Source organism: Girardinichthys multiradiatus, chromosome X (assembly GCF_021462225.1).
Source record: "Girardinichthys multiradiatus isolate DD_20200921_A chromosome X, DD_fGirMul_XY1, whole genome shotgun sequence".
Lineage (NCBI taxonomy): Eukaryota > Metazoa > Chordata > Actinopteri > Cyprinodontiformes > Goodeidae > Girardinichthys > Girardinichthys multiradiatus.
In genome coordinates, this window is record NC_061817.1 from 7,663,408 (window position 1) to 7,688,153 (window position 24,746).

At 38.9% G+C, this 24,746-nt stretch overlaps 1 protein-coding gene across 3 annotated transcripts in view; it reads left to right on the top strand.

Moving 5' to 3' along the window:
• Positions 1–24,746, top strand: part of LOC124862289 (voltage-dependent T-type calcium channel subunit alpha-1H-like) — a 221,452-nt gene that overhangs the window by 157,121 nt on the left and 39,585 nt on the right. For all 3 annotated transcript variants that reach the window (XM_047356113.1, XM_047356111.1, XM_047356112.1), the window contains exons 11-19: positions 328–494; positions 651–845; positions 5,565–5,716; positions 5,847–6,032; positions 7,362–7,479; positions 11,836–11,991; positions 15,106–15,193; positions 15,307–15,590; positions 19,782–20,153. In XM_047356113.1, the coding sequence (XP_047212069.1) occupies positions 328–494; positions 651–845; positions 5,565–5,716; positions 5,847–6,032; positions 7,362–7,479; positions 11,836–11,991; positions 15,106–15,193; positions 15,307–15,590; positions 19,782–20,153 (1,718 nt within the window). The remainder of the gene's footprint in view (positions 1–327; positions 495–650; positions 846–5,564; positions 5,717–5,846; positions 6,033–7,361; positions 7,480–11,835; positions 11,992–15,105; positions 15,194–15,306; positions 15,591–19,781; positions 20,154–24,746) is intronic.

Genomic DNA, 24,746 nt, shown 5'->3' on the forward strand with positions numbered 1-24,746 from the left:
GGATGAAATATGCTAATTTTGTGAGATAGGAATTTTGGGTTTTCATGAGCTGTATGCCAAAATCATCTGTATTAAGACAATAAAAGACCTGAAATATTTCAGTTTGTGTGCAATGAATCTAAAATATATGAATGTTACATTTTTATCATTACATTATGGAAAATAATGAACTTTATCACAATACGCTAATATTTTGAGAAGGACCTGTATTACCAACTCTACTCAAATCCCAAAAAAAAAAAAATCCAAAGAGACAACAGCATAAAAAAAGACAGAAAACATCTTTTCAGCAGATTTTTGACTATTTCCATCACTTTCTGTCTAAAGGTCGCCAGAGGCTGCTGTTTCAGCTGGCAGGCGTGGTGCCCAGCCCTCTGCTTTTAGAGTTGCTTAGCTGCCCTCTGTGTGCTCGCAGCCTTGAGACCCTGGAACTGGAACTAGGAGACCTGGAGGGGGGCAAAGGAGAGGCTGATGGACTAAACAACTTTCAGCAGGTCAGAATAGGTGCTAATGGGATGATAGTAAACACAGATAACATATTGGTTAGTCTCAGGCATATAAGCTTGTGTATTTCTGATATTTGCTCATGAATGTTTTAAGCATAAGTAATAACTGAATATTTGTTGATATGATGAAATATCTTCTTCCAGGGGGGTGATCTTCGAGGATTCAGAAGTCGATTCCGAAGATGTGGGGTTGTGGAGTACAGAAACGGAGCTCTTCGGGCTTGGATAGACTTTAGGGAAAAACTGAAGAGAATTGTAGAAAGTAAATACTTCAACAGGGGGATTATGATTGCCATTCTCATTAATACCCTCAGCATGGGAATAGAGTATCATGAACAGGTAAGATTCACATTCTGTCTGTGCGAAACATATTGTCTGTAAGTTGTATTTGGTTTTCTGAAAATCCTAAAGAACAGATTAGACTAATTAAATTGAGTGTACAAGACAGTAAACCAAGGCAAAGGTTCAACTCTATTTATACAGCACATTTAAAAAGAACTGCAACGTTGACCAAAGTGCCTAACAGAGAGTACAAATTGACAAGTACAAAAAGAAAAAAAAAAAAAAAAACAGGTAAAGATAAAAGATTTAAAAAAAACACAAAAAGTTGTTTTTTTAAATTTCTCATTTTATATCAAAAGTGAGTACACATATGTTTTTAGATGAAAACTTAAAAGACTAGTAGAGCACATTTTCTTTGCATACGTAAACAAACACAAATATATATATATATATATATATATATATACATTATTTATATATATATATATCTATACATATATAGATATAGATATATATAAATAATGTATATATATATATATATATATATATATATATATATATATATATATATATATATATATATATTTCTGCTTCATTCTTTCTGGCTAACATCTGGAATGTTGGGGTCCTCAAGCTTACCTGTCGGCAAAGTGTGTGCACTTGTATTTTTGTGGTGTAAACATAGGGAAAGACTGGGTGAGCCATTGCCTTTTTAAGGCAATACTATATCCATGTAAACACACTGAAGTGTTATTTATGAGTTCCTTCTCAGTTTAGTGCTCATCAACCCTCATTTGTGACACCTAACAAATTTTTCCTAGCCAGTGGGAGTAAATCTATGTGCAGAAATGTATATGAATGTAGAAGTCCTTGAGCTGATGGTGTTCCAAAGAGCATGTTTTAGTTGTGTTTAGACTGACTAAATCTTGGTGGTAGACTTGTTTTGTCATTAAAAGTAAAACCAATTAAACATTTTTCAAAGCTAATAATCTTGCAATTTAAGTTAGACATTTACAATGGTTGTTTTCAACATAAAAAGGTTTAGAAAATAATATGATTGCTATAGTGAAATTAGTGAAAAACTATCAAAATAAAGGATGCACAATAGATTTTCTGTTTATGTTATTTATTTTTTTGTTTAGCACCAGTAGGAAGTGTTTAATTAGATCCTAACCTTAGCATCAGTACCCCCTAACAGTTTGCTGCCATACAAGTGATTAAAATGGGGTGGACAGCCGTTTTTGTGGAGGTTTTGTCCACATAACTAAGCAGCCAAAGAGCAACTTGTTATTTCAAAAGAGTCTCAAACATTGATCCAGAATAAGCATTCACTTTTTCCCGGGTCATGGGATGTCATATGTCATATTAGCTTACACTGGTTTTACCAACTGATGTGAGGCTGATAAACAAGATATCTCTTCTGGAGACATACATTACTTTTTTAATATTGTGGCCTTTTATTATTGTCTGGTCAAATGTAAAGTCAACTTTATAAACCCTTCTAAGAAGTGTCACAATGACAAATTGATACTACATTTATCAATTTATTATCAATAAATCAGATTTGTTGGAGAATACAATTTATTGAGATATATGCTATAATACTGCAACACATAGAAATCCCAAAATAAGGCCAAAAGAAGAAATATATAAAATGTTTGATAACTTATTTGACCCTTTTTTTCCCTCGTCTCGATGTGATTTTCCTCTATATATCCGAAAGGCAAGGTCACACTCAGAGCTGTGTTCAAACAGGTCCAAGTTAATTACATACATTCCAAATTGATCCTAGCTGGCAATGCCACCAAGTTCAGTTTGTTATTCAAATTGTTAAAATGTTTAGAATCTAAGTAAATCCAGCAGATTGCATCAAGTCACTGACTTGCACATTCACTCCTCCTGGAAAAGCATGTTGCGACAGTGGACAGTTGCTCACATTGTGCCGTTGACTTTTCTGCAATCCGTCATACCGAGTATGCCTATATAGCAACAGCAGAAAGGAAAACTCCTCTTTAACAAGAAGAAACATGCCTCAGTGTGAGTAGCCGTCTGCCACAACCAACTAGGTATATGAAAAGACAGATGCACACAAGAAAAAGAAACACACAAAACACTGTTCCAGGAACACTTTCTATGTTAAAGAAAAGACGTTAATGGCAGTAGTAGCTTCCTTAGTGGCTTTGTCTAGGAAAGAAACACAGCTAAACAGACAAGGTCTGAACCGTTTTTAAAGTCTATAGGATGAAATACAGCACATAGTTACTCACAGGAAAAGCCTAACAATGGCTATGTCTAGGATAGAGACAGAGTTAAACACTGGAAGATGGGGTCAAGTGTATCATCTATAGAAGGAGAACATGAAGTCAATGGCAGCAGGAGCTCAGCCATTGTCCCCTCCAGAATGATATCACAGCTAAATAGAACACAAGGCCAGATGTAGCTTACTGTATATAAAGAGAACATATAGTTAAAGCAGAAATAACAGCAAATAATACAAAATTGAAGAGTTGTAGGAGAATGTAGTGGAGTCAGGAAAAGCGGTCAATATGTCCTTTAGCAGCATAAGCCTGTAGCATCATAACTATAGAGATGGCTCAGGATAACCTAAGCTACTCTATCAAAAGGAAAGTTTAAAGCCTAATCTTAAAAGTAGACAGCTATATGGCTAAAAACCTGGTACCTTTTTAATGCAGCAAATTAACACACCATGTTTAACTAGTCTCAAAGTTACTTATTCAACAATAACATTCTGGATGCCATATATTGTACATTTTTCTTGACAGTGAAAGATATTTTGTCCTGACAAGCCTTTCAAAGGACAGCCACATTATCTTGGTTCATCACAAAGTTAGCTAGGTTCCGAAAGCTATTATAATGTTTTGACAATGTGTTACATTAAACACTGATAGCTTTTTTTTTTTTCTTTGTTTCTAATGATGTACATTATCTTATTCTACACATAGAACCATTCTTCAAAAACTTACATCTTGCTCCTGTTTGCAAGGACAGCAAAATCAAATCTTTGTAGAGGCAATTTACAAAGGTCCTGGTGTCAGTCCCCATAGAACATTTGTGGACAAAGCTGAAAAGGCTTGGGTGAGCAAGAGACCTGCCTCAGTAACACTATAAACTGTTTCCAAATGTTGAACCTTTCCAATTCAAAGAGCCATATATGCCTTTCCTGCTAAAAACAAAAATATCGAGACACTTATAAAAAGATTACCTAAAAGTGCAGAAATATAGAGAAAAAATGTTTTAAACAAGTATTCACAGTTTATTTGTCTTCTGTTTGTAGATATAATGTAAAACCTCTTTCAACCAAACAGTTTACACTGAAAGAGACAATACCTTTTTCTGGAGTAGAATAAAGCCAACGATGTCCCTTCCATATTAAAAAAAAAATCTAATAATAATAATAGGTGTCCCACTTCAAGAAATAAAGAACATAGTTTGCAGCATAATTCGTCCATATAAAGGTTAAAAAAAGAAGGTCTCATTGAAAGTTCATTTCAGTTTGCTGTAAAAACATGCATATAGTACTTAAAATTTAAGCAGAAATTGATGGTCTTTTATAATTTCTTTATGAAAAAAATAAATAAACATTTTGTGTTTCTGGGAGTGCTGGAGTGATTAAAGTTACAAGGGTCCAATGCTGAAGGACCTTCAACCCTGAGCTGATAGGATGCTTTCTCTAATTTGATATGACTCAGTGATAATTTCACATTTTTAAATGCAGTTTCAGTTAATCATCTCCCTACAAAAATTATACAAACGCTTTGTCATCTCTCTCAAGCATTTCGACAATCTCTGTATCGCTGACTGTTAAATGACTAAAATGAAAATGATAATTTCAGTCATTACAGACTTGACTTGGAACTAGAGCAAAAGACTTGGACTTGGAGAAATGACTTGTGATCATCTCTGCTGCATAGATAGGTATCATTAAAGTAAACCTTTGCTGTTTGTCACCCCTCATATTTGGCATACTTAATAAGTAATCTCTGGGATCTTGCTTGTGCTTTTTTACAATTGGCTTTTAAAAAACAAGAACCATATTCGTCTATAATCTTACTTTCACTAAACATCTTGTGTGTTAGGTAAAATGTATTTTCTTGCTGCAGATATAGCTATTAATATGTCAAATCTCTTTGTGTTTGAGGCATCAATAAAGAGAAAAAGAAAAAAAGGTTTAAGGATTTCGGAAACGTCTAACTGCTACTTTCATTCATTTAATTTATTCACTGATTTATTATCACAATGTAAAGATGCAGGGTTTTCACTTGCATTGAAGTGTTGTTAAATGTGTGTATGAAAGCGTTTACCTAATGCAACAGTGTAAACACTTTTTTAACACTACTTGCTAGAGTCTATGTCACATCTTTTCAATTCAAGCCGGAGATGTGGTCCTATAATACAGTCAGCAGAGCAAAAAAAATGCTGCATTTTTCATAAAAGAATTGAATACATGCTTTATGAGGAGCAGGAGGGGGCTCACTTAAATCTTTACTGGATTGCACATACTGTGAGGTAAGCGAAGTAGATCAGCATTGATATATTGACACATTTAGTCCCCTTTGATTGATTAGGCCTGACTGCGACTCTGTGCTTGATTGATGATGCCTCAGTTCAGGGCACATGGGCAACATAGGTTTTAAAGTTCAGAGATAACAGATTAGAGATTTGCTTCTTTTATTTGTTTTCCATTATGCGCATTTCAGTTTCTTCTCGTGACTCTTCTTTTCTCTTTAAATCTCGCTCCTGTTTTTCTCCCTCCAGCCCGAGGAACTGACTGATGTGTTGGAGATTAGTAACATTGTTTTTACCAGCATGTTTGTGCTGGAGATGGGCTTCATGCTTCTTGCTTTTGGTTTGTTTGGATACATCAGAAACCCTTACAACATATTCGACAGCATCATTGTCATCATAAGGTATGGTTGCTTTAGAATAATTTTCTATTAACTACAAAAAACTAAGATTTTAAAAAAAATATTAAACTTTAGAAAATTGTTTACTTGCTTATTTCAGACATGTGCTGTTTTTTTTGTTTATGTTTCTCAGTGTGTGGGAGATAATCGGTCAAGCGGATGGAGGGTTGTCAGTCCTGCGGACATTTCGTCTGTTGCGTGTGCTGAAGCTTGTACGCTTCCTACCTGCCTTGAGGAGGCAGCTGGTGGTTCTGATGAAGACCATGGACAATGTGGCCACCTTCTGCATGCTGCTGATGCTTTTCATCTTCACTTTCAGGTTCAAAAATGGAAAATCTGCTGAACCTCCTGCTTGTTTTCATTTTTTTTAATAAAATGATGTCATTGTTTTCATCCTGTGAACACATTGAGACATGGACAAATATGCTAGCACCTTTGGTAAAGATATGTCAAAGGCATATTTTACTGCTGTATCACAATTTCACACTGACAATATTGACTACATTTATTAAAAAAATATTTATCAAAAAAATACCACCTCCAGTGCTTTTTAGCAAAATTACTGAAGGCACAATTATTGGTATCTATGACACCAATATCTTATCTTTCAGGAGGTACAGTGTTTGGAAGAACAACATGTGTGTTGCCATTAGCAAGTAGAAGGGGGGGCCTGGTCTTTTCAATAAGGAAATCCCATAGCTTTCAGATTTGTCACTAGTACATGGTTAAGTTTGGTTGGCCATCAGTCCCAGATCCAAGCTTTGAACTGTTGTAAATAAAACTGAGTATAAGTAGCCAACAGCAGTTGTTAATTGTTAACTGTCATCCATTACTGCACAAAAAATATGTTTACATTTACCTTGCAAATGACAATGCCAAAGATTGCCAAAGACTACCATTAAAGGTGGTACCAAGTACCACCAGGGGTACTTGGTACCACCGTTTGAGAACCATAAGTCTAGATCATTCAGAATTCCTTCAGAATTACTGAAAAGCTTAGTCTTAGTCTCTTCTGACAAAATGGATATGGTTTCAGTTAAAGTCCCAGAGAAGTTTAGAAAATTCCATATTTTACACTTGTGAGGATAGGAGAGAAAAGGCTTTTTTGCCTGGAATGTATCTGTAACAACCAGTTGATATGCTAAATGGCTGCTTGGGAGAGTTGGTGACCCTAAGCTAAGGTCTTGTTTTGCTGCAATACTCTAACAATGAGGTTTGGAGGATTTGTTTTCTGCTCTTCCCATGCTGCTTACTCTGTGTCGTGACAAGATAAATATGGGTATTCATCTAACCTAGTGACAAGTGCCAAAAGAAATAAGCCTGCGTTGGAAGTTTCTATAAAGTCTTATCAATGTCAGTCAGTCGGTTAGTCTTATCAATGTATAAGGGTTAATTTATAAAGTTAATTCAAAGGGACTGTCAGGGGCACCAATAATTGTGCCAACAGTGATATTGTTCAAAACGGTTTTTATTTGACATGGGATATTTTCAATGTGAGATTGCTCTACAGCAAATAAAGATTAATTTACTTTTATTACATCCATATATTATATATTCTTTGTACATATCTTTGCTAAGGGTGCCATCAACTTTGTCTGTTCCTGTGCATTCAAATGGTCATCACAGGATTTTCCTTGTGTTTTTGCAGTATACTTGGCATGCATCTTTTTGGATGTAAATTCAGTCTAAGAATGGAGAATGGGGATACCATTCCTGACCGCAAAAACTTTGACTCCTTACTCTGGGCAATCGTCACGGTATTCCAGGTGAGTTTTTCACTTCCCCTGTCCGAATTTTTACTTTACTACTCTTTGTTGTTTTTTTTTCACTTTTTCTGAATATAATTCTTACCATCCTCATCAACATTTAGACTTCATAATTGTCCATGCAATCCACACCTAAAGTCGAGTTACAAGTATTATTAACCACAGATTAAATTAACTAGACTGATTACTGATCCCCGTAGGACTAAGCAGACATGATTTTTGTTTTTCACAAAGAAAAAAACAGATATTTACATACACTATAAAAAAGACATACAACCTTTTGTTTCTCATTGTCTGACATTAATTCAGATTAAATGTCTTCAGTTTTATGATTACTAAAATAATTTATGTTTCCCAGAATTATTTCTATTAAATGCCAGATTAATGAGCAGGTTAGATTTTTTTTTCTTCACTTTCAAAGTTTTACATTTCCTTGGTCAGTCAGTCAGTCATTTTCTACTGCTTATTCCATAGTGGGTCACAGGGGAGCTGGTGCCTATCTCCAGCAGTCTATGGGCAAGAGGCAGGGTACACCCTGGACAGGTCACCAGTCCATCACAGGGCAACACACAAACAACCACACTCATTCATACACCTAAGAGCAATTGAGAGTGACCAATTAACCTAACAGGCATGTCTTTGGACTGTGGGAGGAAGCCGGAGTACCTGGTGAAAACCCACACATGCACGGGGAGAACATGCAAACTCCATGCAGAAAGACCTCTGGCCGGGAATCGAACCCAGGACCTTCTTGCTGCAAGGCAACAGTGCTACCTACTGCACCACCGTGCAGCCCCATTTCCTTGGTGTTTTCTGGAATTGCCTTTTAACATGTTGTCTTTGTCATGTGTTTTGGGTTTCCTCTCACAAGCTTCTCACAATAGTTTGCTGGAAATTTTACTCAAACAGACCTAGTGTAACTAAGGCAGGTCTCTTGCTCACCCAAGCCTTTTCCGCTTTGTTAACAAATTTTCTATGGGGACCTACACCAAGACTTTTGTGGATTGCCTCTACAAAGATTTGACTTTGCTGTCCTTAAGCCACCAGTCCCTTCTGCTGCAAAGCACAAGACAATTATGATGCTTCCACCACTGTACTTTACACTTTGGATTTTGATTCTTAGGTTTCATTCACAAGTGTAACATTATCATCATTATTATCATTAAGGCCAAACACCCTAATTTTGGTTTCATTACAATACATGATGAAATACTATTAAGTTATTTGTCCCTGAGAGCATTTTCAAACTGTAAGGGCTATATTATGAAGTAATTACTGCTTCTTCTCTGAGTTTGAACAGGACTCGGTCACTGTGGATAATGACACTCTTTTACCAGCTTAGCCAAGATTTTTTGCTTTTGTTCTCAGTTGTTGTGAAGTAGCATATCAGAAGCATAAAAGCCAAGGCATCATCGTCTGGACTTTGCCTAATTGTTTAACGGTGTGTAAATCTTTGTGTTTATAAGTTCTGACTTAGTACAATTTACTGAAATGTTCTCTTTCTTATGTTATTGGTAAATAGAAAAAACTTTGATAATCCTAGGTGACCTTACACAGAAAAAAACTTTGTCTGATTTATCAGACTTTGAGAAAATAATGTGTCTTTTTATCTAGTGTATGCACATATCTGGCTTTAGCTGTATAGTTAAGCATTCAAGGCAACCTTTTCCACTTTGAATCTTCTTGTGACTGTTTGAAGTTCTGCTATTTAAATAAAATTATCTAATTGGTTTGCCAACTACTTATTTGAAATACGTTTTTTAAACATGATGCTGTTTTTTTCATAGTCATAAAAAAACAAAAATGATTTTTTGCACAGTATACACTCAAGAAATAAACTAGAACAATGGTATGCTTATACACTGCTCAAAAAAATAAAGGGAACACTCAAATAACACATCCTAGATCTGAATGAATGAAATATTCTCATTGAATACTTTGTTCTGTACAAAGTTGAATGTGCTGACAACAAAATCACCCAAAAATCATCAATGGAAATCAAATTTATTAACCAATGGAGGCCTGGACTTGGAGTCACACACAACATTAAAGTGGAAAAACACACTAGAGGCTGATCCAACGTTGATGTAATGTCCTTAAAACAAGTCAAAATGAGGCTCAGTATTGTGTGTGGCCTCCACGTGCCTGTATGACCTCCCTACAACGCCTGGGCATGCTCCTGATGAGACGGCGGATGGTCTCCTGAGGGATCTCCTCCGAGACCTGGACTAAAGCATCCGCCAACTCCTGGACAGTCGGTGGTACAACGTGACGTTGGTGGATGGAGCGAGACATGATGTCCCAGATGTGCTCAATCGGATTCAGGTCTGGGGAACGGGCAGGCCAGTCCATAGCTTCAATGTCTTCATCTTGCAGGAACTGCTGACACACTCCAGCAACATGAGGTCTAGCATTGTCCTGCATTAGGAGGAACCCAGGGCCAACCGCACCAGCATATGGTCTCACAAGGGGTCTGAGGATCTCATCTCAGTACCTAATGGCAGTCAGGCTACCTCTGGCGAGCCCATGGAGGGCCGTGCAGCCCTCCAAAGAAATGCCACCCCACACCATTACTGACCCACTGCCAAACTGGTCATGCTGAAGGATGTTGCAGGCAGCAGATTGCTCTCCACGGTGTGTCCAGACTCTGTCACGTCTGTCACATGTGCTCAGTGTGAACCTGCTTTCATCTGTGAAGAGCACAGGGCGCCAGTGGCGAATTAGCCAATCCTGGTGTTCTAAGGCAAATGCCAAGAATCCTGCACGGTGTTAGGCTGTGAGCACAACCACCATTTGTGGACGTCGGGCCCTCATACCATCCTCATGGAGTCGGTTTCTAACCGTTTGTGCAGACACATGGACATTTGTGGCCTGCTGGAGGTCATTTTGCAGGGCTCTGGCAGTGCTCCTACTGTTCCTCCTTGCACAAAGGCGGAGGTAGCAGTCCTGCTGCTGGGTTGTTGCCCTCCTACGACCTCCTCCACATCTCCTGGTGTACTGGCCTGTCTCCTGGTAGCGCCTCCAGGCTCTGGACACCACGCTGACAGACACACCATAAAATCTTGCCACAGCTCGCATTGATGTGTCATCCTGGATGAGCTGCACTACCTGAGCCACTTGTGTGGGTTGTAGAGTCCGTCTCATGCTACCACGAGTGTGAAAGCACCACCAACATTCAAAAGTGACCAAAACGTCAGCCAGAAAGCATAGGTATTGAGAAGTGGTCTGTGGCCCCACCTGCAGAACCACTCCTTTATTGAGTGTGTCTTGCTAATCGCCAAAGATTTCCCCCTGTTTTCTATTCCATTTGCACAGCATCATGTGACATTGATTGTCAATCAGTGTTGCTTCCTAAGTGGACAGTTTGATTTCACAGAAGTTTGATTTACTTGGAGTTATATTGTGTTGTTTAAGTGTTCCCTTTATTTTTTTAGCATTGTATGTATTTTCATCTTATTTACCCCAAAGATTTACTAGGGCATACAAAATCAAATCAAACTAGATGCCAATACAACTTTAAAGTGCACTGATGTTTATGTGTAATTGCCCCAAGCTGACTTTGAAATGCAGAAAGTTTGTCTAATTGCACGTAGCTTCTTTCCCTCACCAGGATTTCTATTTTTCGCTCCACTTCCCTGTGGAGATATTGTTCAATTGCTCTAGATCCATTTTTTTCCACACGAGATGAGTCAGCAAAAGGGCAGCACACACAATGCAGTGGACTCTCTTTGGTGCTGAAGAAGCATTTTATGCAGAGCTAACTGTCATGTGAAAAGTTCCACTCGCTCCATACTTTGTACACTTTTACTATATTATTTTACTATATTATTATTTTACTATTATATCATCAAGGCATGCAAGCATAACAAACACAGATCTGTGCAGAATTGCATATTGTAGTTCACAAAAACAGCACAGAGGGACTGCCTTTTGCCCAGATTGGTAAATGAGTGGGCTGAGCTAATCTACATGAATGCTGTGCGTAGATTTAAAATCTTCTATCAGTCATATTTATCTTACTGCAGGCACAGAAACACTGACGTTTACATCCAGGTACTTTCATTTATGGACTTATAGTCCAGTAGGTTTTTTAAATTAAATTATTGTGCTCATATAAGAAGCTCATTACTGGGCTTTATAAAGCATATAATCGATTTCTGTGCTGGTTAACATATCGGCTCATGCTGCTTTTCTTTCATCTTACTACTCCTTGCCTTTTAATTACACATCTTCTAAACCTCCAATTCGTTCTGTCCTCTTTTATTTCTGCTTTCATTTATCTATTCCCTTCACTTCCCCTCCTTCTCTCCTTTGTCATGCCTAAATCTCTGTGTCTGTGTTTTATCCACCTTCCAGATCCTTACCCAGGAGGACTGGAACGTGGTGCTGTATAACGGCATGGCTTCTACCTCTCCATGGGCGGCTCTCTACTTCGTTGCTCTCATGACATTTGGCAATTATGTGCTCTTCAATTTATTGGTTGCCATCTTGGTCGAAGGCTTCCAGGCTGAGGTGAGAATGATGTGTTGGTCTTAGGTGGTGTGATATGTTAAACTATATCTCATTGATTGTGCAGTATAAATAACTTTCTATAAGGCACAGTGGCTGTTCTTAGATGTCAAATCACCCCCCCCCCCCCCCACCTGAAAGACTAGTCATTACTGACACTCCTATCATTCAGCATGTAGTCCTGCCGGTGTTCTGGCTGACAAAGCTGGAACAGAGGACGTTAAGGACTCTAAGGTGCAGCTTCACTCCAAGCAGCCGGCTGACCTAATTGAAGACCTGGGACTCGAAATTGTAACCCTGGTCCCTGTGAAGCTTGTGTGTCCACCCTGACTTGCTTAATCTGTGCCCCCACCAGATGGTGCTGCATACAGCTCTACATCCCAATGACAGCCAGTGCAGTAGAACCATCGCCTCAGTATGTAAAGGGGCTGTGTCAGTAATGGGACCTGGAGATCCCTAAATGTCTGGCCCCCGCCGAACCCCACTCCTCTGGACTTTGTGGTGGTGAGCTGAAGACACCTGGATCACGCGTCCGAGGGCATGCCCCCTTCTGTACAGTAGGCTGTCATGGACCTCAAAGTTGCCCCATTGGGGGTGGTAAATCTTTATATCTGGGCCCACGGACAATACTCCTGGCCACTCAAGGCGCTGTTCCTCTGCAAGTCAGGTCCTGACCAGTGACAAGGACAGATCGACTTCTTGCAACTCGAAGAGACATTTAGTGTTAAACAGGAGATGTTCAACCTCTCCTTGGCTCATCTGGTCTGCTGCGACCACTGTCCTCGCCTTGTCAGACCTTTCCTGCTGCAGTAGCACATGGGTGTCAAGAGAGTGCATCACAGTACCTGCGCTGCTTCCCTGGCTGATGCTGGATCTTGAAGTTGTAGGTCTGGAGCACCTCCACCACCTTTTTCCAGAGTTTGCTGACAACTACAGCTGCCTCGGTTTCTCCTGTAGGCCCATCTGTAGGGATTCTGTCAGAGTGTCCAGGGAAAGGACTGACTTGGTGAAGCCCACTATTGCCCCCGTGTTGGTCAGGGAATCCAGTCCTAGGATGGATAGGTGCCAGCCAGAACATATGATCCCACCCCTTGCATTGAATATTGTTTCTCAACATCTTCTTCACCTGCATCTTTGCCTTTTTACCAGTCACTGTTGTTAGCTGTGTAGCAGTTGGAAGCCAGGTCTTCGAGAGGAAGTCCAGGTGCTTGGGAGGGTGCTTGGTCACACTAGGGAAATGCTGGATCCTACATCAACTAGCCCCCGGCCTTCTGTCCAGCAGAGAGTCCAGCTGCAGTCCCCTTGAGTGACCAGTCCAGCTAACCACCACACATTGTCCTCGGATGGGCATTGGGGACTGAAATGGTTTTCCCCTCTTTACACCAGCCTGGGGCGTTTCCTGGCAGATGACCCAGCCTTTGGGACTGGTGCTGGATAGTTCTGCGCCATGTGCCCTGGTTTGCCACATCGATGACAGCAGACAGACCCCATGCATAGCTGGGTCTTGGTGGGACTGTCCTGACAGAGGCCATCTGGTTCTTCCTCTTCCTCTGGCTCGTCCTCTTTCTCTGGCTCAGCCAAACAGGCACTCAGAATATTGGCTCTCTGCTGTGGGAGGAGCACCATCTCTGCTTCCTTTGCATCTTTATATGCATGGTTGCAGGAGGACATGCTGAAGTGGTCACTCAGGTGTGAGCCCCTCAGGAACCATTGGAAGGCAAGCCCCTGGGAATTATGGAATTATATTTCTAACCTCTCACCCTCCACCTGGGGAGGCTGATCAGGCCCTGGATGTCCTGTTGCTCCCCCTTACAGTGCCAGAGCCAGGTGGAATGCCTGTTTCTACATTGCTCCAGCTGCAGAATGACACAGCAATCCAGACCTAATTTGGGATAGGCTACAGAGAGGTTATGCCCTCATCTGGATGATGGGGTCCTCTTTGTGGCAGCAACAACTTCTCCTTCTCGTGTTGTCTCATGGTCTGGCACCATCATTCTTTGAAATTGGGTGGGGTTTGGCAGCGGTGTTCTCCCACTGCATGGCGGTGTCATCTCTTGGTGGTGAGCGGGGCTCAGCAGCAGTTTTCCCCGGCAGTGTGGGGGGTTTTCCCTTGAGTCAGGCTTTGACGATTCTTCGGCCCTTTAGGAATCCCTGCCCGGTGGCTTTAGTGTTTTACCAGTCAGCACCTCCAAGCACCGCAAGTCTTCAGCAATAAGACCCTGCAGTTCTTCAATCTCTCTATGTATTCTTCGCAGAATTCATCCCACTTCTGATGCCAATGTAGCATAGAACCAAATGACTACTTGGAGAGAAGTGGGCTCTTAGTTTTAATCAGGAATTAACCACCATATGGTGATTTGATGGCTTTTTTTAACACACAAACAGATCAAACCCCACAGAACAATGCTAAACAAGCTAATTTAAATGATTACCAAAGAATATTAAATCTAACCTTAATCCCTCCCCTGAATCACATGACCCACAGCCGCACGCTACATTAATTTAATGTATATCCCCATAAAGGTGATAAAGCTGATTTCTTTATGTATTTGAATATAAGCAGTATAAAACAGTGATATTTAACATTAAATGTTGCATTTGCAAACTAACTAAAAACAATAATACAAAGAATACTTTTGTGGAGTTTAGATTTAACAGTAAACATGATTTTAAACTGGGAGATGACTGAAAAAAAGTGCTGTGAATGTTTACCCAGTATGAAATGTTCTCTGTCCTCCAACCACAAAACTGCAACTACAACACAACCCAATTCAAAAAGTACTCCCTCCCATGAAAGCTATTGTTCCTGGAAAAAGTTCCAACTTTTAAAAACTCAACTTCTGGGAATGTCAACAAATATTTAAGTTTGAGACTTTGCTACTAAAATTTATTTTAAGATTTGTTTTACACAGTTTTATGTGGTAACAATAACCTGGAGGCCACTGGATACTCTTTGTTTAAACTGGAAATAAAGGTGAAAAAAACATCTCTTGTTCTGTGTCTTTGTCAAAAAAATACAAAAGGCTCTGGTTTTTTTTTACATCATGATAAAAATAAAAATAAATGTTGGCAACTCAAACAAGGGTTTATTTGTATGTACATTCCTGTGTCTTATAGGGCGACGCCAATCGATCAGAGTCAGATGATGAAAAGAAATCTGACAATTTTGATGAGGACGAAAAAGTTGAACAGCTCAGAGACACAGGTAAATAAAACATCTGAAACATTCTAATTATCATGCACTATTTTCATTTATTGAAGTTGGTTGATTTAAAAATATATAATAATAGTAGTAATTTCTTTCTCTCTGCTCCATAGAGCTTAAGATGTACTCTCTGATGATGACAGCTAATGGTCATATTGACCCTCGTGGCATGATGGCTCCTCCCATAATAATGCACACAGCAGCCACTCCCATGCCAACGCCTAAGAGCTCTCTAGGGCCCGAGTCCATCTTAGGAGAGGAACTCATGTACAGAGAAGGGATATCTCATCATGGAGAAGCTGGATTGGGTGTTTCTGAGACAGCGAGTGGTCATGTGGGGTCTCGGCGTGGAAGCTTAACATCCATGGATCCATCAGCCTATGACCAGCATTCTCTAGTAAGTTATTTCAACTTTTTACTGATGTAATAAGAGTAAAAGAAATATTTTCAGTTTTTTTGTTGAAGAATTGAACTTAATAAGGTTGTTAAAAGGAACTCAAAGACATTCAAATGAATTCAAAGAAAATCTGATGGTTTAATCAGGTCTTAAGCCATCATGCTATGCAGGATTTTGAAACACTGTTCCCTCAAAAGATGTTCCATTTACTTTAAAGGTTAGAGGTTTTCCGGCAAAAATCTTCCTGATGGGTAGCGTGATTGAGGCAACAGCAGAGGGAATCCACCATGAATGAGTGGACACAAACTATATTAGCTATGTCAGCAAATTGGTCCCCAAAGCATAGAAGAGCCGGACTGAATCCCCATCATTTAAGTCTCCTCTGCTGTTTTTGGTCCACACGTGTTACATTGTATCCTTGGGAAGCAAGAGCTATGTTACTCTAAAATAACTTTATTTTCCAACTCACTGTAGACAATATTTTACACAAATATTTATAACCTGACCAAAATTGAGTTGTACTTTTCAAGTTATTTTTGTGCAGAATATTACACCAATTGTCTGTTATGTTCCTTATAGTATAACAGTAGGAGTATAACAAGCTGATATTAGCTAGTTATTATTCTTTCCAGGTAGCCAGCCTGCAGTCAGCTGATGCTCATAATGAACAAACTGTAGCTTTAAAACAGAGTTACCTTAACAAGTGTAAAAATGTTTTGAAACAGAGAGATTGTTTTAAGTGAATTGTGTAGCAGTCTGCTTTCAGGCAGCTGACCTGTAGTGTGCAGCAAAACATATGGCAGGGACAGTGTTGCAATGTTCTATGCTTCATACAGTGCATTGTCTGGAATGTTAATACTTTTTTAAAATGTATTTATTCATTTGCTGTTTTAACACTAGGACTCCCGTAATTCTAACACTACTAGAACTCCCAAGCCCGTTAATTTGACAGTGTGCATTCTGGATGCGAGGGCGGTCATGGCGTCATCAGATTCCATTGGTCAGAATGCTAAAGGTTTTCTGGCATGCTAAAAATTATGGTTTTGACAAGGATTAGTAATAGTATTTGATCAAAACCTATTATGTTTTATTATTATTTATAAATAGTATTGAAAAATAACACAGAGTAGGGAGTACATTTAAAAAAAAAAAAAACGTTTTACTAATCTGACAAAAAGCTGGACAGCTCAATGTTATGCCCTCCTTTCACTCCACGGACATAAACTAGTGCTAAAAATGCCTTCAGCTCATCCACACTCATGTCCCAGGAGGAGTCCTAAAACCTAAAACTCTGCGGGGCCTCAGGCACAGTGCAGCCCTGAATGTGGATGAGGATTTCAGCATCAAGCAAGTAGAGGAATGCGGTCTAGGCATCTTGGTTCTGGTGCTTCGCGTACATAGTGGGTCCCTCTGCCTCTGTCAATGCATTCTGGCTCTGATGCCTCCCTCTTCTATCTTCCTCCCCTACCACTTTCCACACAGTGTCATCCTTTCCTATCTCCTCCTCCTTCTTAGGTGTGTGCTCATCTTGTGATGAAAAATCTGTAAAGCGCAGAATAGATCATTGTTATTAGGCTACTATACCTATCTATGGCCTAACTTATTGTTTATTTCTTTGTTCATTGTCAGTACCTTGATTTGTAGTTTTTCTCCTGCCAGTGAGCTGGATTGCTCGGTTTGTAGCTGGGGACTGGGCACCTGACTTGTCTCCCTTTCTCTTAACTTGCGCTGATTGTGGCACTGTTGCTATATACACAGTATATAGATTATTAGTTTACTAATCTGTAAACTATAGCCTAAAATGATAAAATCATTACATAGGCTAGTCTTTTACTACCTTAAAATAATGCGTCACCACCTCCTGCTGATGGGACGACTCGTCTTTTTTTTTAGCTGGGGGAGCCTCACTCTCATCCCTCTCACCCCCAGAATCACACTCATCTAATTTTTTAAGCATTTCCACTGCTTCTTGAATTGAAAATCCATTTGTAGGATGCTAGCAATCTCCTTCTCGGACAGCGTTCTAGAGTGGCGGTGGCTGGGCAACACTCGCGCGTATACTCAGCCGCGGGAAAAAAAAAATCAATGTAAATAATAGGGCTGTCAAAATAGCGGCTGTGGCAGCTAGAAATAGAAACACTTAGATCTATTTACTTTGTTATTTTTTTTAAATAGAGACATAGGAATACACAAGACACAGGTTTAGAAAAAGTCAGGATGCCAGGAAGATAACAGTTTTAATAAACCAGAGTTATGGCATCAAAGTGACAGCCCTGGGAGTTCTAGTGTTAAGGCTGTACCTTGGTACCAATAATTAGTCCCTTTCTAATTAAGACCTAGAAAAAACAAACAATCGGGTATTGTTAGATTTTGTTAGCCTATTTATCTGTACGAAATTGAGAGTTTAACAAATTTTACACAGATTTGTGATCAACATTTTATTATAGTAAAGACTGAGATTTGAAGGTACTTCTCAAACATCTGTGAAAAGATGCCATAACACCTCTGTTCACTCTCATCAGTGACTTTTGATTCTAAGTCTATGTAAATGGTTTATTGCAAAAGACAGTACTTAACCTAATTTCCTTGAATTGCTTATTGCTTTTATGTAACTGCTATTTTACCAGAAATAATCCTATTAAGATTTAAAATCCCTTTTGAAAATGTGTCAAGGCTAAGGCAGCAACACAAGTTGAAGCAAGTTGAAGCAAGCATAAAACAAAGTAGTTATAAAACAATTGGCAATTTATGCCAGAGCTCTCAAATCAGCAGCAGCTTTTCAGCTGTAACAGCACATGCACAATTAGTACTCAAACAGTCCTTAATCATGTTAAATGAACCACATTGAGAGAAACAAGATTTAAGAACATTTTCTATAGTAACATCTCAATTTGACAGTGTTTTTTGTCAGTGTTTATGATGTCTGCCATGTTTAAAAGACAGGTTTTTGTGTATTCTATAATCTGAGACTAATTCAATCATCTTATTATGTATTGATTCAATTTGATAAGCATAATGTTCTGTATTCTTTGATTTAGAAAAGCGCATTATTTTAGTTTCCAAACCATTTGACAGGGGCTGCACTGTTGCCTTGCAGCAAGAAGGTCCTGGGTTCAGTTCCCGTCCGGGAATCTTTCTGCATGGAGTTTGCATGTTCTCCCCATGCATGCGTGGGTTCTCACCAGGTACTCTGGCTTCCTCCCACAGTCCAAAGACATGCCTGTTAGGTTAATTGGTCACTCTAAATTGCCCTTAGGTGTATGAATGAGTGTGTGCATGGTTGTTTGTGTGTTGCCCTGCGATGGACTGGCGACCTGTCCAGGGTGTACCCCGCCTCTCGCCCATAGACTGCTGGAGATAGGCACCAGCTCCCCAGCGACCCACTATGGAATAAGCGGTAGAAAATGACTGACTGACTGACCATTTGACAGTTTGGTGACTGTGTCGAAAGCCTTTGACAGATCCAAAGAAAAAGCTGCACATTGTTCCTTAGAACTAATAACACTTTAAATCATTCAAAACATTGTCGCGCATTAACTGTGATGTTTTTTTCTTTTTTTTTGAAAACCAGGCATACATTTGTTTAATGCAAATATTTTTTTTCAAAAAAGTAACAAAAGAGTAATGGATGCTACTGCTAGCATAACAAAGCCATAGCTATCTCTGCTTTTGTGGTATTGCAAAGTCAGTTTTCTCCATTACTTTCCTACACAGTTGACTGACCACTTATGACCACAAGCAGAAGAGGCGTAGTGCTCTTGCGCTTAAAACTTTTGGAGAAAAATCTTAATTGTGCTTGAAGGTTAAATCACAGCTGGTTGAGCAGGCTTTTTTTTTTTTCATTTCAACTCTAAGAAATAGAAAGACACTGATTTATCATGCTTGTCTGCAGTGCAATTAAAAAACCCTGACAATAATACCATTATCTCAAAAGATAATAAAAACATCTTCAGCCAAATTATTCAGAAATTGTGATTCAATAGCTAGCCAAGCCCAAAAAAGAAATATTAGCAAAAAACAATAACACATTCCAAGAATTCATGACTCAACTTTTCTTATAACAGTATTGAAATTCTGATTGCGATTCCATTATCAGACATTTTATTATTGGAAAGACCGGGAAATATACAGCAGCTAATGCATACATTTTCATACGAAAACTAAATACTTAACCCTATTTCCTCTATGCAGAGTCTCTCAAGCCCTGGAAGACGCTCACCTCTTCCTCTCCGTGGTTCCATCAGCTCATGGGGAAGTCGGCGGTCCAGCTGGAACAGCCTGGGGAGAGCACCGAGCCTCAAAAGGCGAGACACCAGCGGAGAAAGGGAAAGTTTATTGTCTGGAGAAGGTGGTGAAGAAGAAGAATGCCAGGAAGAACTGGTGGAAGCTGGGGTAAACAACAGACTAAAGCTGGAGTCATTAGAGCAGCTGCAGGCATCTTCTCTTTGCCCTACCATAATTGCAGAGTATGGCGACTGCAATGGGAGGACTGTGGCATATGACACAAATGGAAGTTCAGATCCTAAAGATGACTTCACATCGGATGATGACTTAGATGAAGACGTAAGTTATCATCACTCCCAGCTTTTGAAATAACATAGGAACTCAGCAGCGAGGTAAGAGCAGTTTTCGCAGGTCTCCGGGATTGGACCAGTTACGTGTATTATATGAACCTTTTATTTGCTTGTTTGCAATTAAGTACACATTTCTAAATTTGTTTTTGTTTTTAAATGGAAGGAGATGAATGTTGTCTCTCAAAGATAAACACAGCAACAGTCACACCTGACACTAGTGGAAAAGTTTGGCATTGCCAGGTTTGTAAAAAAAACAAACTCAACGGCACCAACAAACCATTCTGTCAACATGGTGGTGGAGGGGTAATGATTTAGGTTTGTTTGACATCCAGAAGATAGTCATTAAGTAATTACTTTGTGCACCAAAGTATTCTAAAGTCAAATGTGAGGCCATTGGTCTTACAGCTGAAGCTTGTCTACAATTTGGTCATTTATACAAGATCATACAGTGATTCCAAACATACGGAGCCTATTCATACCTCATGAACGTTTTCGCATTTTGTTACACTACGATTAAAATCTTCAACGTGTTTCATGTGCTAGTGCTAGTTCAATCTAAATTAGTGCATTATTGTAAACAGAAAATAATACATAGTTTTATTTATCTTTTAAATACAAAACTGAATAGGGTATTTGCATGTAATACATGCAGTTGTATTCGGGTATTATTACTTTGATACCCACAATCTAGTACCACAAATTGTCTTTAGAAGTCACCTAATTAGTAAATAGAGTCCAACTCTGTGTAATTTAAACTTAGTATAAATAAAAATGTTCTGTGAGGGCCTTAGAGAATGTTAGTTAACAAGAAGCATTGTGAAAACAAAGAAACACACGAGAAAAGTTGAGGATAAAGTTGTGGAGAGGTTTTAAGCAGAGTTATAAAAACAGTATCCCAAGCTTTGAAAACCTCACAAAAATGCTGTTCAATCCATTACCTAAAATTTGAATGATGCACAACTGCAAACCTAGCAAGAAATGACCTTCCACCTAATCTGATAGACCAGGCAAGAAGAGCATTATTCAGAGAAGCAGCTAAGAGGCCCTTGGTTACTCTAGAGGAGCAGTAGAGATTCACAGCTAGGTGAGAGAATCTGTCAACAGTTATTGGGCACTACACTAAACCTCCCTTGTGAAAGAATGGTTTTAAAAAGCTGTCCAATAGAAACGTGGAAGAAAATAGGACATTTTGTGTTTTGCTATACATACAAACTGTGATGTGTGAAAGAAAAAAAACACAACACAACATTTTAAACACACTTATTCACACAGTGAAACACAATGGTGGTAGCATCATGATTTGGGGATGCTTTTCTTCAACCCAGATGGCGAAACTGTTTTGGGATGATGGATGGAGTTACAAGGCAATCCTGGGGAAAAAAAAAAGAAAATTTCAGAGGCTGCAAACAATATGAGTCTCGGGAGGAGGTTCCTATTCTTTACTGGAATAGTTTACATCAAAGTCAAAGTCAAGACCTAATTCCAAGTGAGAATCTGTGGCAACACTTTAAAATTGTTGCTCATAGATGCTCTTCAGCCTGCGTAAGTGCAGTGAAAGGTTGTGCTAAAATGTATTGACTCAAGGGTGCTTAATACAAGCACACCACACTTTTCAGATTTTAAAATTCATAACAATGAATCCTTTTCCTTCCATTTCACAACTGTTCTTCGCTTTTTATAGGTCTATTGCATAAAATACATTTAAATACATGACAAAATGTAGAATGGGTGTATAAATATATTTGCAAGGCACAGTACAACAGATTTAGTAAAAATGGAACTCTCAGAGTGTTGCAGTAGCTAAGAGAAACTCCAGATTATAATAAAAATTATCATTTGGGACATTTTGGCAGATGCGCATGAATCTGTAACCCCAAATAATAACAAATTGAAACACTGAAGTAAAGAAGAGGTGAAATTTGAAGTTTGAAACAAGCTTCTGAATCACAGCTAATAGTCAATATTACATAACGATCCCTCTACATTTTGTCCTAGTGTGTGGTCAATCAGTAATACATTGGGTCGTTCTACATCATAGGTTGTAATTTCCTAAATTTGAGATCTGTAGAGGATCAGATAACTAGTTTTTTTTTTTTTTTTACCCACAATCATACTTCTCTTTTTCTCTTGAATGGCTCTGCAGTATTTGTGTGTGTATGTGTGTGTGTGTGTGTGTGTGTGTGTGTGTGTGTCTGTTTGTGTGTTTATGATGCAATTGTCATGCTTTAATTGACTGACTGGGGCGGTAATTGTTTTATCACAGGGTTGAAGGCAGTTGAAAACATTTGTGAACGTGTGCATGTCTGCCTAGTTCTATTTACTCCCTCGTTGGTTATATCTGACCTGTGTTGTGACATTTCTCAGGGTTTTATTGGCTCCAAATTGAGTTCATAATACCATAAAATACACCGAAACAAAAGGCCTCTCCCCCCCGGGTACATACTGATTGCAGCTTATTATGGGCATTATATGGATGTATGGGTGTGGTTGTGTGGGGATTGTGCTATTGTGTGCAAAGAGAGATGTGAGCAGGATGTTCTCTGCAAATGTCAGTGTCACACACTTAAGATCTCAGCTCCAAAAACTTGTAAGCAGCAGGTCCTTTTCATTTACACACTGACACTTGAGTACACAAACACACACACACACACACACACACACACAGAAGGCACTCAGATGTACACATTCTCACATAAGTGCCTGTGTGCCCAAAAAGCAGAGTCTGGGAGGCTTGACTCTGGGCTGTTTTTAATTAGAATCCTAAAGTACAGAAGCTGTGGACCTAAGCTTTCTTGTTTGTTTTATTGCAAACTTTAATGAGTTCTGTTCTGAGCTTGTGCACTTGCTGAGTTTAAAGTCCACCTGTTATGGTCCAATTATCTCATCCTCATTATGCAAAGAAACACATGTTTAGTGTGCACCTATAGATGTAAAAGGGGACTAGCTAACATCAGCAGCACTTTGAAACAAGCTCAAGGGATGCCTTGTTTGAGTTTTATCTTGTAAGGGCATCTCTACTTCACTCGTCATTCAGTATCAGGGGGGTCTTGTTTTCAAAAACATGTAAACAACATTTTAAAACGATTTTGTGTATAAGGCTGGATTTATAACTTGGTACGAAATAATTTGTCTCTGAATTGTATACTGCCAAAGATGTTTTCATTCTTGTAGATGAGTTAACAAAAGTTAATTATATTAAAGATAATAAAAAGATAATAAATCAATCTACCTCATAACTCTTTCAAGGAACACATATCTAAAGAATAAACTTCCTCTTATGCAGGGAGCTACATTTATCACATAAAGTTAATACTCAGGAGATGTAAGTACATTTGTCAGGATTTAAGATTTATTTATAATCATTGCAAAAATAATCAACATTTTAATTAGGATGGAACGACTCATAAGAACTAATCTCTGAAGTAATCATGAATATTTTTTATTACCAGTCAATCAGTGTCTATTGGCTACTGATCAACTGTAAGATGAATAGTATAAATACAGTAGATGAATAAAAATAAATTTAAAACTAACACAAAGTCCTCTAACACTGACTGATCAAAACACTGATCGTCAAATCAAATAAAAATTTAATTAGTAGGAAATACTTTCAAATTGATTAAAATCTATACATTTTCAGGAGCCTATTCAGTTGAGAAATCCTTTGATCCCAAAAGGAAATTAAATGTTGTTCTAACCCAAACTATTCAAGTTTCTTCAAATAGTAGATAATGATAGCTGTGGGCAGGAGGATTTCCTGTAGATGACTGAAGACACTCTCTTGTTGTATTACATCAAGAGTATGCTCAGGGTTGTCCAATATGTCTTTCCTTCTATAAATCATCCTTTTTTGTAAAATCTTCTCCAGGGGTTCCACAGCAGGTCCCAGAACACAGCCAGCCTTTTTTTGATCAGTTTGTTAAATCTCCTTAAGTCACTGACTCTGATGCTGCAACCCCAACAGCTAAATGCAGAAGAGGTTGCACTCTCCACAACAGAGTCAGAAGATAAGTTGCATTTTGCTGCAAACACTGAAGGACCTAGCCTTCCTCAAAAAATAGATTCTGCTAAGTCACTTATTGTATACAGCTTCACTGTTGTGTCACCAGTGAATACTAATGTATTTATGCCCCTCCCTAATCTCAACTTCTTCTCCCATTATAGAAATATTGGTTGGCATAACTGTGTCTCCTGGAATCCACAACCATCTAATTTAATTTGTTCACATTCAATACGAGATGATTGTTCCCACACTATGCCACAAAGCGGTCAACTAGCTGTCTGTTTCAAGTCCCTTATCCATCTTTGATACAACCTACAACTGCTGAGTCATCTGAGGGTTTTTGCACACAACAGCACTCAGACTTGTACTGGTTTGAGGGTTTACAGGGTAAAAAAAGAGTGGCAAAAGTACATTGCCCTGTGGTGCATCTGTGCTGAAGATCACCTGGCCAGACAGAGTTTTAATATCACAGTCAATTTGTCAGGTATTCATTATGAGTTTTTGAGATTGTAAACTGGACTGAAATGAGTTAAATCCACTGGAGAAATCAAAGAAACATGATCCCTTAAAGTGCTGCAT